Genomic DNA, 19949 nt, shown 5'->3' with positions numbered 1-19949 from the left:
AGTTTCACCGACTAATGTTTGTGTCCCTGGCAGAAAAAAAAAGCTGCAATGTAGTTCTTCTTTTTATTAAAAAATATTGGTCACACTTACTTGCTACCAAAAGGAGCATAGGAAAATTATCTTAATTAGTTACGATATATCAGTCATATTATATATAAAGATAATAACAATCAATAATTTCATGTGTTGTTTGTCAATATCAGTCTTACTATAAATAAATATAAATATGTAATCTAATTTTCTTGGAACATTGAAAAAGTATTCTTTTTATTATATAATACATATTTACATACACATATATTCATATTTTTATTATATAAAAATGACCATTTATGTACTCGGTCCCTGGGCCAGATTTTGGACATTCAACCCTGCTTGTTTATGAATTCATCGTCCATTTTGATTAAATATATGAAATTAATGTTCATTTCAATGAAATTCATCAAGGGTTGTAAGATATATTAGCTTTTTATCACAACTGCTCAGTTGTGGATACAATTAATTCAAAGAGTTGAAAGTAATTGATTGAAAGACTTCAGAGTAACAGTTGGAAGCTATTGTCAATAAAAGAAATACATTGCATAAATCTCTGTGAAATTTCATAAAATATTTAGAAAACACAAGGTATGTTGATAATTTAGTTTGAAAACACCTTTATAAGGTATAAGGGTCACATATATGCAATTTGAATTATTTAATGACAGCCACTGCCAGGGGCCCAATGGAGACGTAAACATCTTAATGTATTTCTCTAAATATGGTAGTTTTTCTAGAATGTTATTGCGACTTTATTTATGGAGCATACATATTAGGTCTTATTAAACTGCATTTGTATCCTCACTACTGCCATCTGTGTGACCAGGCTGATAAAAACACACAACTCAATAGTAATTCAATTTATTAAAATATACTTCACATTAAAAGTTACAATGCATCATATGATGTCCTCAGCATTACTGTTAAGAGTTCATCTGAACAATATATATACAAAGAAATGATATTTTTTACGAGTTACAGTTAATATCTGGCACCAAACACTGCATCTTTCTCTCTCAAGATTCTGAAACATAATTGGAGCTCATGATAGATAACAAAACATGCATATTACAACAACTTTACAAAACATACAAAGAATTTTCATATTTTTTTGAATAGCTCTGAATCAAAATCACCCACATTCACAAGAAAGAAAATTACAATTCATTTACATAAAGTGATATTATTAAATCCACGCTGGGAAGAACTGAGCTGTAGATGGGTTTACTCTTCATGGTCTGGAAAGACAAATCATCACAAAAGAAAGACCTCTGCATCCTCTCTAAGGCAGTCAATATTCACGTAGTCTCTCACTAAATAAAATATATATATCTTCGATTTCCAGTTCAGAACTCCACTGAGAAATTAACATTTTCTTTTTCCTCTCGATTTCCTTTTTCTGGAGTCACCTGGGGAGACAAAGGCTAAAATGAATAAATGGAATCAAAAATATACCAAAGTAAAATATTTTAATCTCTTTAAAGCCATATTCAGACCTATACATAAAACTGTTGGCTCAAAGGCCAAGAAATTTGGTCACAATTCTTTAGTGTGCAGACATGACTATTTCCTTAAATTTTTTTTAAGTTATAAAAACATTTTTAATGTATTTACAGCCCATATATATAAACAGTATCTTCCATCACAGTCAGATTTACGAACCCTTTACAGGAAGCCCACGATTTTGTAAGAAGATTAAAAGAATAAAAACAGTTTCAGCTGCTTATTTTAGGAAATGGACAAGAAAATATGAGAAACAAGAAGTGAAAGGCTTTCATGAAACGACTCAAGTCCACGATGACTTCACGAGACGCCACAAACTGCGAGGCTGCTTGAGACCAGAGCACTGATGTAAGAAGATCACGTCATCATTGATTAAAGGAGATAAAATGTTATATACATATAAAATGTTAATATTTTCCCCCCAGGTTTAATGGACATAAGAATCACCTGAAGACACCTGAATTGGCTCAAACAAGGCCAGAGATAGACTTGCTTTTAACTGTGCATGTGTCATGGCTGACTTGTGCATCCTGCATCCATTTGGTGTGTTGGTTGTATACACATGAACAGTAGGGGCAGTATTTGACATCCGGTGTCACCATGTTTTTTTATTGGCAGAATCCAAATCCATAAGGTGTGTATATACACGATCTGAGTCTTGTACTGAGCCCTCTAGTGGACACTCCAGTAACATGCATACTACACAGCGAGTATGGGAATAATTGCACTCATGACGCATGTTGTCATCTATGCGAATATGTGTCTAAATAGAAAGTAAATCTCCGGCCTTAAGCTTTAGGTTTGATAACCACTGCGTTGGAAAGGTTTTAGAGAGAAAGAGCAGGTGTTAAAAAGCTGGACAACACAGACAAATGAAATCTTGATTCCAGTTAGAGCCACAAAATGACGTGTTATTTGTGACAAAAGCGTCGACAGTGATCATTAGCATGATGGTCCTGCTTACAGTTTGCCATCCCATCGATTTTGACCTACCTCACTGCAACACACAGCCCTTTTTATGTTTAGTGTGTCCTTTCCCACTGTTACCTTGTGTTTCAGAGAATCAAAACGGAGAGCAGAGCATTCAAACAAAACTGACCACACATTGAAATCCATTCAGTATTGATGTAATCTGAACGTCTGCTACAAAATGCATCCATACTCTTTCGTATAAAACTGAATGTAAATCATGCAAAAAAACACTTAAGAACATATACTAAAATAGCCCATGCATAAAATGTAAAATGCAAAATGCAGTAAAAACAAAACAAATATGGATTTCCTTTTAAGACACGTCAAGAGACTAGCATTCCAAAAGTGATGTTTATTGAAGTTAATGGAGGAGTTACCTTGGTTACTCTTCTTTTTGTTTCGTTTAAAGAGGCTCGGCTGTTTTTTTACGTCGGGCTTCAGGGATAGAGGCACCGCTTCAGACACCGATGACTGGTCTTGTACTTCCACTCCATCTGGGACGTCACCCCCCTCAATGAGCTCATCGAGGGCGGCCAAATGGCTTTTAAGTTCAGAGATCTTGCGACCGACAGCCTCGTCTTGGCTGCACGTTATAACGACAATGGACTCCTGCTCCTCCCCACCGTTCTCTTTCCCGACAGTCTCTGTTAAATGGCTTGTTTTATTACTAGTTTCCCCTTCTCCATTTGTATTGCTTTCACTGCTCTGTGTTACATTGACATCTGTACTAGGCAAAGGAGATTCCTTGACCTGAATATTCACAGCAATGTCCGCTGGTTGCTCGGGTGTCAGATTCTCAGGGGCCAGGCTGGAAGCGCCATCTAACACAGCCTCCAGCAGGTCAGAGTCTGAGAGGGAGGACGGGCTGAGGACGCTGGTGTCAGTTGAATCCAATGAAAAGCCATTTGTTGCGGGACTTGGTTGATGTGCCCCTTCAACCTGAGCCAGAGGTTGTGTTGTAGCTAGGGAAGGCACCGAAGGCGTCTCTGGGGGCTGGGCCTTCTGCAGCGACGCAGGTCTTTCTGGGGGGGCCTGCGTGGTCACCGCTCGGTCTACTGGGGGTGTGTTGGGAGGTGGAGCTGCTCCGTCTGATGCGGCCCTCTGCGGGGCAGGTGGCGTCTCTTCTGACGGGCTGATGAAGCCGTTCACCTCGCCTGTGCTGACCTGGCGACCCTCTGTCCGAGATTTGCTGGGAGTGGAACTGGTGGCTATTTCTGCGGCTTTTCCGTCTGCAGGCTTGGCACTTGATCCTGAGGAGCGGGAGAAGGAGGGAGCATTGACGTACATTAAGACAACTATTATTTTGGAAACGAGATGATATTAATAGAGTGGATGGAATGCATAATAGTAAAAAGGGCACTGCATAAACAAAAGCTAATATAGCTACACAAAAGCAGCAGAGCGATGAGGCTAGCTTAGCGAGATGAGAGCAGTTTTTAAAGTAGAAACAAACAAAAAAAGGGCAGAAATAAAAAGCAAGACAAGGCAGTGTTGTGGCTCGCAGTTAAGTGGCTCGGGAGCGGAGCTGGAAACTGCAGATGGCGGCCACACTCTCTTGTCCTTACCAGGTGGGCAGGTATCCCTACGCTTTTCACTAGAAGGGAGGCTTTCCGAATCGCACCTTGGCCTGGGCTTTCTGAGGCTGAAACCTTTCCTGATATCCGCCAGGAGGTGGTCGATGATGCAGCCGTCGTCGTGTGGCACGAAGCCTTTCTTGACTGGAAACAGAGAGGTGAAAGTTCAAATCACATCGTCGTGGGAGAAGTGAGAGAAACGGAGGCTGTTCGCAACTTACTGATTTTTCCGTTCTCTCCCTTCTGTCTCTTGGAGTCTTCCTCTGCCAGCTGCTTCTTTCTCTTCTCAGCCTTGGCCGCCTGCTCTTTCCTGCCTTTGTTTTCCTGTCATCACGAAAAAAAGGATGTCACTCACTGCCGAGTACAAAACGTACTTAGCAATTTGTCACCATTTCGTTTGGACAGTGAAATATTAACACTTATCAGTTTCTCAGTATAATGATACCTATGATCCAAAGACACCCCCGTACAGAAGAGTAAGACTGGATGGCTGTAATAAATGTATCATCAGAATGACTGATGCCAACAAAGCATCTTCCCTGACCTTTAATGCTTTGATGAAAAATTCCCGAAAACTCCTGAGGGTTCCAAAGAGTTCCTCGAGCGACAGCTGATTAGCGTCCTCACATAAGTAGACGGCCAGCTCACTCCTCTGCTTGTCGATGTCAGTGAACCTTTCGTTTAAAGCGCTACATGCCTCCACACTTTCCTGGAACAGAGAAGAAGAAGGCGGTGTTTGGAATGTAGCTCCAGTTGCCAAAAACATCATTGGGTCATGCATTTTGGCTCAATTTGTAGGGAAAAACCAGAGACCCGTCATCTTACTTCAAGAACTTCTGCATACTGCTCCTTCACCTCCTCCATAGAGACGGAGACCTTCTTGACCGCCTCGTTCAGTCGTTTTAGTAAGGCACTGGCTTCCGACTGAACAGAGTCCAGATTCACTCTGAGGACAAAGTGTAAGCGTTTGTCATGGGTCTGTTATGGATCACTGAGAATATGAGCTGGAAGGAAAGTGAAAGGTATCATTACCCTGCTGCCTTTTGACAGATCTCTATATCGTCTGGCAGTGCCAACAGCTCTGGATGGTTTGCCTCTGCCTCCTTTGGAAAAGAAGCGAGACAGTAGTGTAATTAAACAGATTCATGACTAATGAAAAAAAACAGGTTGTGGCAGCTGTGAGCAAATTTGGCCCCGTTCAAACCTGGTATCAACATCCGTCCTGAGAGATCCGATGGCAAGTGTGTTTGTGAAGATCAAATTAGGCTGATTTTAGACAGCTTGAGTTAACAGATGTGTCCGATGACTACGTGTGTATTGTCACGAGCGAGAGAAGTCAGGAGGGGCTGAATGAATCAATGAGCTGCGCGCAGATCTGCTATGAACAAAGATTTTTACCAATTTAAGAAAGTATCAATCATTTTGTGGAGGTCAGTGTTGATATTGTGGCCACAAACAAATCAACGTATGGTCACTGAAAAGCATTAAAATATGTTTTATTTATTGTAAAACTGTAGCGGGTCAGAGGACATCAGCTGAGTAGGAGGTCCATATGTGGCCCAGGACGCATTTTCAAAAAGAAGGAAGCCACATGACAAACAAAATGTGGTTTGGAGGTGGTGGAGGTTCAGACCTGAACACAGCCCTGACCACTTGAGATCGAATCACTCAGGTCAGATGTTATCTCGAGGTCTGAACTGGGTCATTATGTACCTCCAGGATGTGATGAAGCAGCGTGATGCGGCTCTTGTTGGCCTTGGTCTCTGTGAGCTTGAGCAAGGAGCTGATCTTGAACCCCTCTGCATTCCCTGTGTGACTCCCCTGGAAGCAGAAAGATGATTTAAAAAAAAAAAAGAAAAAGCAAGCTCACTGTAAATGTCAGCGTGATTAAAAAATTAATGAGGAGAGAAGAGGCTCTTACATAGTTGAGAAAATTTCCCACGTCGAGGATGAGCCTGCAGAAGCTGGGTATGAGCGTGCTCGCTCTGAGAGCTGGGAAAATAGTTACATCTGTTTAGATTTACTGTGAATGACTAATTCATGAATTAAACTAGAAGTACTGTGCTGTGGTTAAGTGCTTCCAGCCAGTGCAGTTTCAGTCCACACACATTTTAATCCAGACTCATTAGGACACAGACCTTTACCGTTGACCAAATTTGTTAAATCAGAGAGTCGAAGTGGACGAGGCTTTGAAAGGGACGCATTCATGAGGCATAAAAGGGTTTTGCACCGTGATCTTTGACCATCAAATTCTTATACCAATACCAAATTTACATCAAGATTTTATTGCGATATCTCTGGCATCTTGTCAATGTCGGCGAGGAGGCATACTAGAGCGTAAGAGCGACATCTCACTTTAAGCACAGTTCTGGTTTGAAAAGTAAGTTCCCCATTCATTTAAAAAAAAAATAAAAGGGTTTAGTGTGTTCATAATTATTTTAAGAGGGAAGGAACCACCCATCCCATAAACCATTGCAGATGAACCCTTTCCAACAACTTCCACCAATTGTTCTTCAATGTATCGTTTTGGGATTTTCAACCCTTTGGACCTATCCCACCTGAGGATTGTGGGTAGTGTAGTACTTCTCTCAAATAATAGGAACACAGCTGATATACAGATTTGTGGCCACTACAGGAGCATATGGGTCATTGACGTGACGCCTATATTTTCTGTCCGACTGCATTTTCTTCTGTTTAAAAAAAAGGTTTAAATACATAAAGAAATACCATATATAAGCAGTAGCTCTCCCGTATATGTACACACTTTAAATTTCCAAAAACCATTAGTTATTTCAATGTTTCTGTTTTGTCAAAATATCATGTGGTGCGACTGTCCGGCCATGACTGCTGTTGTGAAAACTTCTTTGAAATTACTCAAAATCTATTCAAATTTATTTTCTGCCATATTTAGCATGATTTCCAAAGTCTTTTGTAGTCCTGTACAAAATTGCAAAGCATTTGCATTTATATATTTCCATCATAGTATACAAACGAGCTTTGTCCGATGATGTCCATTTTATAGGATTTTTACATCTGGAAACACACTGTGGATCTCTGTTAGTTATGAGTGAAACACAGCTGAAGAGCTTTGCTTTACGTACAGTGGCAGGCCTCCTCCAGCAGCTTGACTTTAGGTTTGAGCATGTCCAGCACCGACGAAGTCTCCTCGCACAGCAACATGCACTCAATCCTCAACTGATAACTGCAGAGACAAGAGCGAGAGAGCAAAGTGAGTACGGAGCCAAGTGTGGTGAAAGGCATTCGACTGAGAAACATCACGTTTACAGCGCTTACATAATTATCAAACTAAGATGGGAAATGACAGTTACCATGGCACAGTGAGGAGGCAGGTGTAGAAGCGGTCAACATTCGCCAACTTGTCCTTTTCTCCTTGGAAGGACTTCAAGTTTTCAATCTAGATTTTGAAAAGAAAAAAAAGGCACAAGACTGTGACTCAGACAGGCAATGGCATTGTCAAGGGTGGATCGGTGAAATCTTGCGAGAACACACCTCGTGCTTCTCTGGTAGAAGCTTCATAAGCTGCTTTAGCACCTCCACATCAAACTTAGTCCGGTCGCCATTCTGAATCATGGCCACAAAGTCCTCATTTTTACTGCAGAGTGATTATCAAACACAGTGAGCTGTAAAATAAATTCAAATATATTTACAAAAAACATGAAAATTATGTGATATCTCACCATCTGAACTGCTTCAGGAATATGTTCAAATTCATGTTTTTCTTTGGATCAATGAATGTAATCTATAGACACGAGGCAGAGAGACATATTGATTATTCAGCTTTGATAAATCAGGTGTGCTTGTTGTTCTGAGGAGCGGCGTTGTCGAGTGTTTCACCAAGCGCACCTCTTTAGCCTCCTTCTTGACAGGAGCAGCTGCCCCCTTGTCTTTGTGCTCGGTCACCGGGAGACAGAACAGCTGCTCGATACTGCTGTAGTTCGGCTCCGGAGGAGGCTCCTTCTGAACCGAGGCCCACATGGAGGGACCATCTGCGTGTGTGGAGAGAGACAGTGAACCTGTGACGAGCTTGTGTGGCCGTTTTGTAACGACCCGCCAATCTCATTTTGAAAGAGATGTTCCCTCAGCATCATAAAATAACACCTGATTATGAAAATACTGGTCTGATAAGCTTTAAAAAAGGTTCAGTGTGTAAGATTTAGGGGAAAGGGATCTATTGGAAGAAATTTAATAATGAAAATAATCCTAGTGATGTTTTCACTAGTGTGTTTCAATTGAAATTGTACGAATTGTTTTTTAAAAACTAGAACGGACCATTATATTTACATCGGGAGTGGGTCCTCTCTACGGAAGCCGCCATGTTTTTTTAAATTTTTTTTTTTTTTTACAATAGTGCAAACTGGACAAACTAAACACCTTCAGTTTTTATGACAACTGAAGTTTACCACAGGTTCTCTTTCATGTTTGGAAGGGGAGGGTGAGGTGAGAGGTATTCAGCTGCATGCAACTTCACCACTAGATGTCACTAAATTCTAAACACTGTACCTGGTAATTTGTTCGTGAAACACTTTCCATCTTATTTGTTGAAATCCTCTTCATGTTCAGGTAGCCATCAATAAATAAAATTGTATAGGAAAAAGACAGTGTACACGTGGCCCTCACGTGTAATAAACACAAACCACATTAACTGATTGGCTTGCGTACCCGTCTGTCACTAACTGACCTGCCTGCTTGAGCACGCCCTGATTAAAAAAATTATATTAGCTTTCACAAGAATGTAACTCACCAGTAACACTACGGAGTTTCTGCCAGTTGAGCTTTTTCATCCTGAGGGTGGGACATCGGTACATCTTGGCGGGCGCCGTGCACCCCAGGGACTGGACGCTCTGGGCAACAATCATGCCTGGGGCGGGAGGAGGCGGAGGTGGCATGCCAGGTAAGGGAGGTGGTGGTGGTGGTCCGCTGCCCATTCCTGGTAGTGGAGGAGGAGGAGGTATGCCTGGGCCACCTGGTGGAGGTGGCATGCCGGGTAAGGGAGGAGGTGGTGGAGGTCCACCAAACCCTCCAGGTAGCGGCAGTGGTGGAGGAGGCGGTGGGGGTGGACACTGGTTTGAAGGGTGGAGCAGGGGCCCGGTCATGCCAAAGGGAAGAGGAGGAGGAGGTGGTGGGGGAGGAGGGGGAGGCGGAGGGGCGGTGCAGAGTGGCTTCTGGGAGGACACAGCGATCATGACTGGCTTCTCTTCGTCCAGCCCCGTCTGCACAGCCTTGTCCACTCCGACCTTCTGCCCGTCCACTTCGTGATGACCCACTCTGCTCTTACCTTTGGAGAACAGGAGCCGCTGTGTGATCTTCTCACAGGACTCCATCTGAGCTGGAGCACAAATACAAAACACACACACACACACACACTAATAAACCCCATCTGAAGAGACTTCTTTTACTAAATTACAAGCTTTCAGCCATCGTGTCACCAGCCTGGCACAGCAGCCTGTATCGCATCGCTATGATCTAATTTGCCAGAGGAGGCCATTAGCCTCTCCAAATATTATTGACCCATATAGTAAATGTTTTGTTGTTTCAGTGCTGACTCACAGTCCTGGGCCAACAGCACAGCTCTGTTGGTAATAGCCTCCAGAGCCAGCCAGATATCGGAGCGGCCGGGCCCCAGCACCAACAGTGTCTGCAGGATGGAGAGCAGCTGGAGAGAGGCTGGAGAGCTGCTCACCTACGGGCACACACACACACACATATTAGTAATTCCTATTATAATATTGTTGGTCAGTTGCATAAAAACAGTCCAAGAAACGGCATTAATTAGAAAATTCACATGAATGCCACCTCATGTCAGGACAACTCAGTTTTAGAATATCTTGGAACCCTAATTGCCCAGTTTCAGACATCACTTATAAACCAACTGATAGTTTTAAAAATCAGCTTTAAATCACACACACACACACACACACACACACACAATGTTTACAGCATCCAGGTTCTTTCCTCATTCCAACTTGCAAGCACATGAACACATTGGAAGTGGGAACGACGACTTCTCAACTCGGGAAATGGGACCTTCAGAGGGGCATGAGAATGAACAGTTCGCCCCTTGTGGGAGTTGATGAAGTCAGTTCTCACCTTGTTGAAGAGCGTAGTGAAGACTTCCAGGGGATCACTCATGTTGATGCCCCCGTACACCCGCAGCAGCTCCTCCTCATCTTCAGCCATCGCTTCTTCAAAAGCCTCACATTGAATAATCAAGTCTTCATCGTCCTGCTCCCTGCACAGCACAGCACACACTTCACTAACCGCGCAGATCGACACATTTAAAAGCCATTTTCAAGAAGCAACCACGAGCACCTTTGCTCAAATGACTGAGAATTAATGGGACACAAATTGCAGACAGGTTTTCCTAAAACCACCACTCTGCTAGCAGGGATTACATGCTCAAACTATTAAAATGCAAATGCCACATTTAATTTATTCTACAAAATCTGGTTTAAAACTAAATGTGAACAACAGAAGTGAGGCTCACCTTAACTTCGGCAGAATATCAAGTAGCTGAAGCCCTGTGAGACAATGATAAAACACAGCTCTGAGTTCACTCAATTATCACTTTTTAGGAACATTAATCTTTTAAAAAACACCATCACACATCTCCACCTAGTGACAAATGTTAGTTCTCCACAGGTGAGCAATCACAGTGGAGGAGTGGCCAATCAGACGGGTGATTGGTCCAAGGTGGTGGAAGAAGTTTTTATGAAAGTAAGAGGGTTTATGAATGATTTGCCAAAATATCTCAAGGGCAGTAAATTCCCAGGCAGCTTAACATCTTGGCCTCACAGCAAAAAAGACCATGTGTTCAAGTCTGGACGTCACCATCACTGTGAAGTTCATCCCGGTTTTTGTGCCGAACATACTGGGATCCTCCACTAAGGCTGCGATTAAGAATTATTTTCATTATCGATTAATCAGTCGATTACTTTCTTGATTAATCGATTGGTTGTTTGGTCCATAACATGTCAGAAAATATTGTTGTTGTCCACAAACCAAAGATATTCACTTAATTGTCAGTAAAGCAGCAAAGAAATCAGGGGATAAGGGGATAAGGGGAAAGCAGATAGATGTGGAGGGTGATAGAGTGATTTAATCAGTGTTAACAGGGATGGCGTTTTCTCTAAACTGAAGCGTTGAATGGTTATGTCATGCGATGTTGTAAAACGCGTGAACACACAATGCTCTCTACACTTGAGGTTTGTTTCCTTCTCTGGCTTTTTGTCAGAGTGAGAATGAGGTCATTAGACCTATTCTTAGACGGACCCAGAGGCAGACATATTTGTAATAGAGCTCCGTCTGATTTCCCCTCTGCTTTTCCACTTCCAGCACAGCGAGGGGGAAACACTTCTGTTGCTCCCACAGTTTACCACTGCGTGACCTCGCACCAGACTAATGACTAATTGTGAAACAGAGCACCCACCGATAAACTCCTTTCTCATCTTATCTCTCTGCCTGATGTCGTCTGTGCCGAAGATGATGGCGTTGATGACACTGAGGAGTGTGACCATGTAGGGGACGTTATCTGTCGCCTGCAGCTCATTCATGATCACACTGAAGCGATACTGCTGCGTCTTCACGCCCTGAGGAGGGAATTCAAGGCCGGTGAGAGTTATCGTCTAAGCATCATTGGGTGAGACTGTGATTCTGCAGGAATCTTAATGTTTATGCACACACCCTGCCAACAGATATTTTACACACTGATGATCCAAGGCCCTGTTCAGACCTGGTATTAACATTTTTATTCAGTCTGAGTTTACAGATGTGTCAGAAGTGTGTGTGTGTCGGTTCATGTGTGTGTGTGTTTGAGCGAGAAGAGTAAGAGTAATAATAATAATAATAATAATAATAATAATAACTATATTTGTATAACACTTATCTAGACGAGGTTACAAAGTACTTCACACAAAAGTCCATGGCAAAATTAAGATTCGATTGTAATAAGAGATATTCTGTTCAGTCCAATTTAAAAGCTTTGGTGACTGTGGACTGTGGAGAGAAAAAACTCCCTCATTAACTGGGAGAAACCTCTGGCAGACCAAACTGAATGTGGGCGGCCATCTGCCTCAACCGGTTGGGGTGATGGGAGAAAACTGGGGAAGAGAGGAGGTGGGTGACAAAGAGGGAGTAGAAAAAAGAGAGAGATGGGGGGATGGATCAGGAACATCACACTTGAACACTATAAGACTGAGTGTTGTAATGAAAATAATTACAAGTCGCGTGTTAGAAATGCTTTTTTATCTGTAACCATAAGTTTTGAGCAGTGATTTAAAGATCGGTAGTGAGTTGGCGAGTCTAATCTCATCAGGCAGTAAAACTATGTCCAATTCATTGTGAAACTGTAGCAGGTCCGATGACGTCGGCTGAGTAGGCGATCCTCCGTATGTGGCTCAGGACATGTTCATGTTCACACAGTGAAATGAATGTGACCACATGTTTTCCCAGACCACTCCGATTGTTGGTTGCGTTCAGACCTGTACTTCACACTGATCGGATCACTCAAGATGGATTTTAAAAACAGGTCTGAACAGGGTGTCAGATCAAGGGCAGTAAATCCCACTTTTCAAATAAAACCATTCTTTCACGGGTGTGTCCACTTGCCTTGTAATGGTCCAGGGCATCCAGAGCCAGGCGGTGTCCGTCTGCAGAGAACATGCTGAGGGCTGCGAGTAGCTCAAACACCTGCTTCTTCACCATGGTGTTGGAGGTATCCAGGGCTGTGGAGAATCATGATCACACACACATCAATACAGGCTAAACCAAGCCTCTCTCCCTGCTCTTGCCTCCTTGTGTCTGGACTCAAGTAGGATGTGCTGACTTTCAGCAACTCATCCTGAACTTTGCCCTCTGCGGCGTTGTGCTGTAGATAAACATGCATTTCTGTGTCTGTTTTGGGGGAAATCCAATATTCACAACACACTGTGACGATACATTTTTTAAGGATGTCCTGAAGTAACCTTAAAATCAATTATCTCTGTGCGAGACAGGGGTGGCTCCAAGGGCAGGGCCAGGGGGGGCACTGGCCCGAGCTGAAATTTGAAAAATCCCTCAAAGAGCTATAGAGCTAACAGTAAACAAGGATGGACTGAGACAGGAATCATGCATGGATGTTGGACATATAATTGGCCCCTGTGAGTAAACTGTGGCCCCTTTATGGCCCCTGATTTAATCCTTGATCGGTCTTGTACTCAGCCTATACATGACTGAGAAATTCAGCTCTGCAGATCCTCCAATCAAGTGACTAATTTATCATAATCCAAAAGTTAAATACTATGTAAGAGGTAACTGGTGACCCTGCCCTATAATTATGAAGTTGAATTCATAATTAAATATCTTGACCAAATTATCTCTTGTACTGGAAAATTCATTTTCTGAAGTATCTCTGCCACATGTTATATGAGCTAATCTGAACCTAAACCACATTATCATGATATGCAGAAAAATTCAAAGCCTCATGCAAGTGTAGTTAACCTTGTGACAGCTTCCGAATGTATCCCTCATTGTCTATAATGAAGTGGATCCCTGTAGAGGAGTTCATGACCGCCCGCACGCAGTTGACACAGGTGAGCTGCAGCAGGGCGTCGGCGATGCGAGAGCATCCGCGCCCCGAGAGCCGGTCCAGGGCTTCCAGGAGCAGATCCAGTCCGCTGAGCTCCAAGAACTGGACCATCCATGTCTGGTCGCTGCCCTCCAGGCGACGCTTCAGCCCCGAGTAGTTGACCACAGTGGGAACTTGCAGCAGCCTGATGCACAGCTCTGGGTCGGCGCTCTCCAGGTTGGCCTCCTGTTGGGTGTCGGAGTCCTGCGACGAGCCCAGGCGATCCCTGACCGCCGCCCAATTCTTTTTTCCATCTAACTTCCCTGACATGGTGGCTGGTGGGACTGTGGAGGAAAGAGGAGAAAATATGTTGTTAGTGTAGATCAGTCATTCCCAAAGTGTGGGCCGCGGCCCCCTGGTGGGCCGTGAAGCCACTGCAGGTGGGCCGTGAGAGGTCATCAGAAAATAAATAGATAAAAAAGTTTCAGATTTGTAAGTAAGCGTTGATTACCACCAAACATTTACGATTGATTTAAAAAAAAGTTATCATCACAGGTAATGAAACAAAGACATGAGATTTAAATTCCACGTTGTTCTCATTTTATCTGACCTATATAGCAGGTGTCGTTGTATTTGCTGGCCGTCACATTAAAGGGGACATTGTATGCCCATTTTACCACAAGTTGATATGGTTCCTTGGGGTCTTAATGAAATGTCTGTAACATATTTTGGTCAAAATACCACAAGGATCATTTAAAACAGCACCCTTTTTACCCTGTCTAAAACAGCCCTCCAAAGAGTGACCTGTTTTGAGTGCCTGTTCCTTTAAATGCTAGTGAGCCAGCTCCCCCCTCCCCCCTCTCCCCCCATGATTTTAAACGATATAAATTACATATTTTATATGATATAAATTATCAAATATGCATCCCATACTTTGTATTCCCCTTCTGTTGTCCTGGAGTTTTAATTTTCCCAATCACATAATTAAATGTCCCCCTCTGCCCATCCACTACAAGCACACAAGCAGACAGACAGAGAGAGAAAGAGAGGGGTGGGGGGGGGGCTATGAAGACCATCATTTACCCCCGAACCCCGACATTCAACGGGTACAACAACAAGCGGAGAAAGCAGAATCGCGGGCTGACCAGCGCGGAGAAATGCGCGTCCCGTGTGAACAGCCAGGCGGCTGCGCGCTTGAGAACGGCGCGGCGCGGCGCGGCGCTTCCGCGGCGCTTCCGCGTCCGGTGTAAACCCGGCGTAACGAGTGTGGGGGGGCAGGGGGGATGAGGTGGGGGGTGGGCCAAGGCCATGTAGGGAGACTTCCAGTGCCTTGTTACGACACAAAAGAGTTTTGGGGTTGGTAGACATGCCAGATACCCAAATTAATGTGTAGAAGCACAAACAAAGTGGAATTTTCACGATATGTCCCCTTTAACACTTGAACGCATCCTTAGCGGGGGAATCATAGGTGAGGGAGAACTTTGTTGTGAGCTGGGTCGAGCAAGATGGAGCAGAGGGAAGCTGCTGATGACGAAGGGGAATCAGAAAGTCCAACTGAATCTTAGCTAGCGAGACCCTGGGACCATGTAAAGTGCGCCGCCAACATTTAGAAACTAAACATGGACAATATTTATCCAAGCCTCGAGCATCTTTTAAAAATACGCCGAGAGAGCATCGGAGCCAGCTACGCGGCAACATCACCCCTCTCATCGGGTGAGTTACAGGTGACACGATGTCACTTCACGCGATGTGTGATTCAATATCAAGTATATCGAGATAAACTGCTTGAGGTGTCAGACCAGAGGAAATCCAGTGTTAATGTCAGTTTATGGACACGTGATAGCGAGTGTTTTTTTGGGGGGGGGGGGGGGGGGGGGGGCTTAAACGCCTTAAGTATATTTGGTTACGCCTCAAATGTGTTTTTCTTCTCCCGGATATTCTTGTTGTGCTCTGTTATACAAACAGCAAGAATATATTTTTAACAATACCCTATTTGCACTTCATGTTTTTTTTTACATTGGTTGCTTTGCAAATTGTTACGCTTAAATGTGGATGTTATTGGATTTGCACTGCATATGCCTGCGTTCATATACAATTATTTTTGCTATAAAATTAATAATATGTATGATTCTAGTCCTGTGTGTGGATCATATAGTTGTGATTAAAGGTGTGGGTGGGCCGCGGCATTCTTAAATTTGGGAATTGCTGGTGTAGATTATATAATGTATAAAAAGATTCAGTCAAAGTTTCTGTCATTTTCGGTAGTTCTTATCACACTGATATTTGTTCAAATATGAGTTTTTTTTTTTTTAATTAGTTATTTGATGCCATAGAAATGGGGTGAAATGTTGTGATTAACAGCTGAGACTGGCTCGCGATTGGTCAAACTCGGGTACTGGCGGGACCTTGATACCCAGACCATGGTGACTACTGTGCAGACTCGTGCTCCAAACAACGTCAAAGCACAAGATGGTGGCCCCCGTGTCCGGGATATTTTGGTTTCAATTTTGTACAACGGGAGAAAATGGAGACTGGTCGTGCATCTTCATATAAAATCTATGGTGCAGATGAAAATATGCCTTTTTTTTTTTGTTTTCCACTGATGCCGTCTGTTTGTACTGATAACTGATAAAAAAAATGTTGTCCAGTATACAACGTCGTCAATGTTATCCGGAGCACAGGAAGCAGGCCAAAACCAGGCCTTATCAGACAGGAAAACAGAATGGGAAATGATAGCTCTGCAGTTTGTAGATGAGTTAAATTATGTGTCAGCGGTCCAGTCATCATCAGCGCTGCCAAACATTCCTACTTAATCCTGTTTGAAAGACAAGAGAACCGCTGTCTGCTGTTCAAAAAGGCACAAAGCTGAGCTCAGTGTTGTCTGGACAGTGTGTATCCTAATTCCCAATAAACATAAATGTATTTCAAAGTCATTACTTAAGCACAAATAAACACTGGCGCATACGTAGAAGCCACTGAAGAGAAAAGAGAATATCATAACAAACATATCTGATGTTTCACAAGAATGCGCTCATTGTTCCCAGAAGGGCTCTTTTTTTGGCATTTCCCCAGAGCACATAGTCCCCTCTTGTAATAACCTGTAAAACTATTCACTGCAGTGTGTTCAACCAACAAGTGTAAGCACATTTATTGTGTGACTAATAAAACCATCAAAGAAGGAGAAAACGTTCTCTCAAAGTCTCTGAATGCTGCCTCTCTGTGCTGCGGCTGTGATGTTAGTTGGTCCTGCAGAGATGAACAGTGTGACTGGTTCCTCTCCTGTCTCCTGTTGTTCATTGCACTCCTGGCACGGATGAGTTATACAGATGAGGCACCGAGTGATGAGTGCATGGAAACACGATGCTCTGAGGAAAGGTCAGTCCCAGAGACAAACTGGAAGGATTTATAACTTCCATCATCCCAAGGCTCGGCTCAGCACCCTGCTTCATTACAACCTGTTTGCAAAAAAGCATCCCTCTCTTTTCAAATGTTAATTCTCGAGGAACAGAAGCGGCGACTTGTAAAAACCCCGACAGAGTGGATTTCTATTCTAACTAAATGTAAAATGAAGCTTATCTGTTCCTCAAATATTCTGGCAAGACATTTGTCAGCTCAGGCTGCTGCATTTAATCCTGCTCCCAGTGTGAGTGTGTTACCGTGGCAGCAAGCAGACAGACAATGCTGTCTTTTTCATTCTCTTTTTTTACAATAGGCCTTCTCAGTTCTCTTCAAAGAGCTGCGTTCACAAAATGGGGATGGGGGCGCCTCCCTTCCGGCCTGGTGAGAGAGCTGTGCCATGACAATTGTTCCGACACCCTGTGGTTCAGGAGCACGTTGTGTTGTCATGTCCAGTGTGAGCAGGGAGCAAAAAGCTGCGAGTGGACGATTGTAATCTCGAGAAATTTCACAACATGATCAAACTGTTGAGAAGATTCTGGGAGTTCATTGAAGTGTGTGTGTGTGTGTGTGTGTGTGTTTGTTTGTGTGTACTTGTTAAAGGGAAGTGGTTTCCTGGGACAGGAAACTTGGCTCATGACAAACACGCTGGCGTGGCAGCTCGTGATCCTCTTTGGAAATTTCATTCCACAAGATTTGACTTCGCATGCCGAGCAACATCAAAGACCATTTGCGTTTTCTTTTGTGCATGCCTCAAATTTGAACAACTTTGCCTTGCTCTCATCGGTGTCTGCCAGTGCTCCCACATGCACCGCTAATAGCAGGCTGATTCACTGCACACACAAACAGAGCCTACTCATCTGTCCTCTGGTCCACCCGCCCACACAGCGGCCCACGGTACAGCATCAACACTTATGAACAGGCACAAACATCTCCACAGATTTTTCCCTCTCATATACAAAACATATGCAAAGAGGGAATAGTTCTTTCTCCCCATTTTGCAGATGTGCTGTGTATGTTATAAATGAGTAAATAAACTAATAGACTGAGTGTTTATTAAATCTCATGCAGTATATATTTGTTTGTTTTCCACTGATTTTGATGAGATGGTGATATTTATTACTGTGACATTAGCCATAAACCTCTCAGCACTAGAATTATCACCTTAAACACGTGTGAACATCTGGATCATGTGTTGTTTTCTTGACTGGGTAATTATAGACAGCTACCCAAGCTTTGTCCACACCATAAATCTCCATGCAGTATTTGCGGAATTAAAACATCTGGTTCTCATTTGACTCCAAACCTCCCGTCCTCCCCGCTCTGCTATGTAAGGGAGTGACCAAAGTCCACAAGCAAATTTTATTTTGGGGAGGAATCTAATGGAGTGCTGTTAGTTCCCGTTATTTCCTTAAATCCATGGAGGTTTCTCCAGCTGTTCGCAGCACGTCCGCGCGCTGACAAAAACATAGGTGACATAGGTGCATGTGATCCAAACATGGCATTAAAAACTGCCATCATCAGTAGAAGTGATGTTTTGCTGCACAGTTTATTTCCATCCCAGTCTCCCCTTCATCCTGTCTCCAGTGAGGGGACAGTCGATTACCACCTCCAGGTTGGACCAGACTGAGCCACAGGAACACTGCTGTCACTTTGCCAGGCTGCATTATGTGACAGCAACAACACAACACTAACACAACGGCGACATAAACGGGGCAACATCGCAATTTTGCGCTGCGATTACTGTTTGGTTGCACACACCGGAGGACGTAACCGGACCAGTCACATCGCAGTGGCGCGTAAAAAAACCAGCAGAAATAAAGAAATCAACACCGCGGATGATCAGCTACACTACACATGTCACGTCTCAACACACTGTCCCACGGATATCGATCACACATAGGATGAGTGCGACCCCTTACCTGAGTTTATCCCATGTATCCACACGCGTCCTCTGCCGCGCTTCGGGGGGAGATGCGCTCCGCGGTCATCCACACAAACCCCTCACCCTCCGGAGGATGGACCGTGCGGGGGGTCGAACCTCTGGCTGAGCTGCAGGGAGGATGGCTCCGCTTTAAAAATTTGTCACGGCCCCTGGGCTTTTCACTCATTTGGAGAGACCGACACTGACAGGGCAGCGTCACCAAGCTCAGACATCCGATCAGGGCTTTTCAGAATAAAACCCTCTGCGTAACACGTTTGATGCAAAATTATGATTATTCTTTTTCCGTCCTCAGTAGCAAAAGGGCAGAGTGGAAATAGACATGTAACAGAATAAGTCAAAATAAGTAAAGATACAATATAGACACAAGGAAACACAAAAAAAAATACATTTACAAAGTAAGGAAGCTAAATGTTTTTCTCAATGGATTAGCATTGGGTTGGGAGATATGGCCAAAAATGACATCAACATAAATATCACATTGTCGTTTCTTCAAGTTTAAAGATGGATTTTTATTCCTTAGTGTAGGTTGTGGTTTTAAACTCTTCTTCATGGAGAGAATGACAAACACTTAATGAAACAGCAAAACATTATACAAATCTGCAGTAGATCAATTATGTGTTATACTCCTGTATTTGCACAATGCATAAGCAATACATAGACATATATTGAATCTTATATTTCTATTGATAAAAAAATATAGTTAGATAATTACTGGTATAGCTTTATTGACCAGCCCTAGTATGGCATTTGACTGTTCCACAGTACCAAAACATTACAAGTTAGATCAAAGTCATATGAAGAAAACTGAATTCAGCTAAGTAGCTAAAGAAAAATGATATTGTCACAAATTCCCACAGCAATAACCACACTGCACTTTATAATGTAAACATAAAAAACAGTCCACAATAAATAAAACAGCTAAGCTACAAAGCTGAAAATAGAAGCTGGCAAACACATTAGC

The 19949-nt window shown here is 43.2% G+C and overlaps 1 protein-coding gene across 6 annotated transcripts; it reads right to left on the bottom strand.

Moving 5' to 3' along the window:
* Positions 1-881: 881 nt before the first annotated feature.
* On the bottom strand, positions 882-19181 carry inf2 (inverted formin 2). Of its 6 annotated transcripts, XM_034575603.1 has the most exons (23): positions 18966-19175; positions 13581-13991; positions 12711-12826; positions 11533-11692; positions 10591-10624; positions 10194-10335; positions 9654-9786; positions 8848-9432; positions 7950-8092; positions 7784-7845; positions 7596-7698; positions 7415-7500; positions 7187-7287; positions 6007-6077; positions 5799-5906; positions 5118-5188; positions 4911-5031; positions 4630-4794; positions 4307-4409; positions 4077-4229; positions 2889-3761; positions 2533-2586; positions 882-1445 (listed from the first exon to the last, which is right to left on the bottom strand). In XM_034575603.1, exons 2-22 carry the CDS (start codon positions 13975-13977, stop codon positions 2534-2536), a joined length of 3780 nt encoding a protein of 1259 aa, XP_034431494.1. In that variant the 5' UTR covers positions 13978-13991; positions 18966-19175; the 3' UTR covers positions 882-1445; position 2533. The 6 variants fall into 6 exon arrangements, with proteins under 6 accessions (XP_034431494.1, XP_034431495.1, XP_034431493.1 ...); XM_034575604.1 differs by lacking the exon at positions 2533-2586; XM_034575602.1 differs by lacking the exon at positions 882-1445 and having other exon boundaries at positions 2137-3761.
* Positions 19182-19949: the final 768 nt, after the last annotated feature.

This window comes from Hippoglossus hippoglossus, chromosome 22 (genome assembly GCF_009819705.1).
Source record: "Hippoglossus hippoglossus isolate fHipHip1 chromosome 22, fHipHip1.pri, whole genome shotgun sequence".
NCBI lineage: Eukaryota > Metazoa > Chordata > Actinopteri > Pleuronectiformes > Pleuronectidae > Hippoglossus > Hippoglossus hippoglossus.
This window is presented reverse-complemented; position numbering and strand designations above follow the sequence as displayed.

Coding starts and splice junctions, on each gene's coding strand:
- inf2 (XM_034575602.1), bottom strand. CDS start 13,977: ATGTCAGGGAAGTTAGATGGAAAAAAGAATTGGGCGGCGGTCAGGGAT. Junction 8,093..8,847: donor GAAACTCCGTAGTGTTACTG/GTGAGTTACATT, acceptor CCACACACGCAG/ATGGTCCCTCCATGTGGGCC. Junction 4,795..4,910: donor AGTATGCAGAAGTTCTTGAA/GTAAGATGACGG, acceptor TCTCTGTTCCAG/GAAAGTGTGGAGGCATGTAG.